The sequence below is a fragment of the Herpailurus yagouaroundi genome, unplaced genomic scaffold (genome assembly GCF_014898765.1).
Source record: "Herpailurus yagouaroundi ecotype Mexico unplaced genomic scaffold, PumYag 69791, whole genome shotgun sequence".
In the NCBI taxonomy this organism is placed as follows: Eukaryota; Metazoa; Chordata; class Mammalia; order Carnivora; family Felidae; genus Herpailurus; species Herpailurus yagouaroundi.
This window is the reverse complement of record NW_024420886.1, coordinates 423-3,547: the sequence shown is the minus strand read 5'-3', so window position 1 is coordinate 3,547 and position 3,125 is coordinate 423. Positions and strand designations below refer to the sequence as shown.

The 3,125-nt window shown below is 42.1% G+C and overlaps 1 protein-coding gene across 1 annotated transcript; it reads left to right on the top strand.

Moving 5' to 3' along the window:
- Positions 1 to 6: 6 nt before the first annotated feature.
- Positions 7 to 2,859, top strand: LOC121026291 (protocadherin gamma-A8-like; the record flags this gene model as incomplete). Its single annotated transcript, XM_040469156.1, has 1 exon — positions 7 to 2,859. A coding segment is annotated over one exon (1,338 nt), but the record flags the coding sequence as incomplete, so codon positions are not given.
- Between the last annotated feature and the right edge of the window lie 266 nt (positions 2,860 to 3,125).

Here is a 3,125-nt window from a genome sequence, read left to right as displayed (position 1 = left end):
AATGTGCATGACCGAGACTCCGGGAAGAATGGTCAAGTTGTCTGTTATGCACCTCATAATCTACCTTTTCAATTAGAAAAATCAATAGATAATTATTATAGATTGGTGACATGGAACTATCTGGACCGAGAAAAGATCCCTATGTACAACATCACAGTGACGGCCTCAGATCTAGGAACCCCTTCTCTATCTACTGAAATTCATATCACCCTGTATGTGGCAGATACCAATGACAATCCACCCACTTTCCCTCATGCCTCCTACTCAGCGTATATCCCAGAGAACAACCCCAGAGGTGCCTCCATCTTCACCGTGATGGCCCACGACCCTGACAGTGGCAACAATGCCCAGGTCACTTACTCTGTGACTGAGGACATCATCATGGGGTCACCTGTCTCCTCCTATGTCTCCATCAACTCAGACACAGGCATCCTATATGCACTGTGCTCCTTCGACTATGAGCACTTACGAGACTTGCAGCTACTGGTGACTGCCAGAGACAGCGGAGACCCTCCACTCAGCAGCAACGTGTCTCTGAGCATATTTGTGTTGGACCAGAATGACAACGTGCCAGAGATCCTGTACCCCACCCTCCCTATGGACGGTTCCACAGGTGTGGAGCTGGCGCCCCGATCGGCAGAGCGTGGCTACCTGGTGACCAAGGTGGTGGCGGTGGATAGAGACTCTGGCCAGAATGCCTGGCTGTCCTACCGCCTGCTCAAGGCCAGTGAGCCAGGACTTTTCACGGTGGGGCTGCACACGGGCGAGGTGCGCACAGCACGGGCCCTGCAGGACAGAGATGCGCTCAAGCAGAGCCTGGTGGTGGCGGTGCAGGACCATGGCCAGCCCCCTCTCTCGGCCACCGTCACGCTCACCGTGGTGGTGGCCGACAGCATTCCAGCTGTCCTGGCCGACCTGGGTAGCGTCAGGACCTCTGCTAACTCAGACGATTCTGACCTCACGCTGTACCTGGTGGTGGCAGTGGCCGCAGTCTCCTGTGTCTTCCTTGCCTTTGTGATTGTGCTGCTGGCTCTCAGGCTGAGGCGCTGGCACTCGACGCGCCTGCTTCAGGCTTCAGGAGGCGGGCTGGTGGGCGTGCCCGCCTCGCACTTTGTGGGCGTGGACGGGGTGCAGGCTTTCCTGGAGAAGTATTCCCACGAGGTCTCCCTCACCGCCGACTCGCAGGCGAATCACGAGATTTTCCCGCATCCCAACTACGTGGACACACTTATCAGTCTGGAGAGTTGTGAGAAAAATGATCCCTTATTAACATCCATAGATTTTCATGAATGTAAGGATGAAGCTGCTTCTATTCAGGTGAGTTCAGTTCTGTGTACGTTTTAATTCTCAGGGAAATTATATTTTTTATAAATTTATGTTTTCGGACATACATTGCGGAGACAGTTCAAAATATTTTGAAAAAGTGTACCACAAAGTTTTTGGTTTGTTTTAGTGGTGATACTATAAAATTGAGCTCTAATCACGATAGTTGGTTTCATTTGCTCTCCAAAGGCTCGGACAAGATTGTTTAAACATTGATTCTCAACCTTTTAACATCTTCCATATATGGGGCACCTGGCCGGCTCAATTGGCAAAGCACGTGACTCTTGATCTCAGGGTAGTGAGTTGGAGCCCCACTTTACATGTAGAGATTACTTCAAAAATTTTTAAAAATAAAATCCTTTATATGTTACTATAATTACCACTTATCACTCATTCACTTAAGAAGTAGTTACCCAACCACATATGGTAAGTTTGTTGTATAAATAGGGGATATATAACTGAGACTTTTAAATCCTTGTATTAGCTTGGTAAAAGTAAAATACATTTCAGAATTTTAGAAATCTGTTTAGGATTTGGATCTTGAAGGTCTTGAAGTTTTCTAGGTCTTTGAGGATTTCTTCATTTTAAACCTCTTTTATAAGCCTTGTGCTTGCATCAGTACCCTTCAAAATTTTAATACTTATTATATTTTAAAACATAAATACATTTGAAAGGATGGATTTTGGTGGTAGGTGAGACTGGTTCCTTTATGTGTCATTGGTCTCCAAGAGCTCATACTAAAGAAGACGTAGAATCTAAAGCCTGAAATGTCCATCAACCCCCCCCCATAAAAACAACAAAATCATACTTTAAATAAAATGTCATTTTGTAGCATAAAGAAGAACATGTTTTCACTGAGTTCCAATGAGCTGTTTTGATTGGACAGCCATGTGAAATGTTCTCATGGTGAGAGAGTTTGAGAATGTAGTTTAAAAAAAAAGTAGTTTCATGTAAACAGATTCTAAACAAGCTCATCAATTCAACTAAAAATGATTCCATCTAGATTTTATGTCTTCTGTATTCCTTGTTATAGCATTTTAACAGTGCTTACCATTTATTTGTCATCACATGAGAGTGGAAAACACAATAAATCATTTGTTAGTTATAAAAAGGGCATGTCTGAAGGATTGTGTAGGGTTCCCTCCTATTTTGCACATCCTGTGCGTGGGAGTTAATTTCGTATTTTCTGTAGTGTTTGGGTGCACAGTCATTTGAAGGAACAACTGTATTATTGACATTTTGCAATTTTTAAGTGTTTTGAAACTTGCCCTGATAGAAAATAAAATCCTTACTCTTGTTCAAAAGATTCACTGATTGTTCAAAAATTTCAACAAATGGAATAAAATAATTAGAACAAATGACATTTATCCAGGAAATTTATGCAAATAAACTTACCAGAAGCTCAATTCCAAAGTCATTGCTTCAGTATTACATAGATACATAGATCAGAAAGTCAGGTGGTCTGCTGAAGTATCCCTTTGTGACTTTATATTGAAGAATAAACATTTCCCTAGTGACTTTTAAGAATGAATTCATGTATGATGTTGGGTATGACATAAGCCAAGTAATTGTGAGATATGAAGAAGGAGGTAGAGTAAATCATCCCTTGGCTACATCATAGGGACAGGTTTTTAAAAAATGAATGCTTCCTTAGGTAGTCAAACAAGTAAAAAGAAATTTTTTGAAGAGAGTGTTGATATTATCAGAAGGAGATGCTTGAGGATTGGTATGAAACTGCAAAGCTTTACAGAATAGTTTTCAACACTATTGGTATTCTCTAATACATATGACATTAAATAACA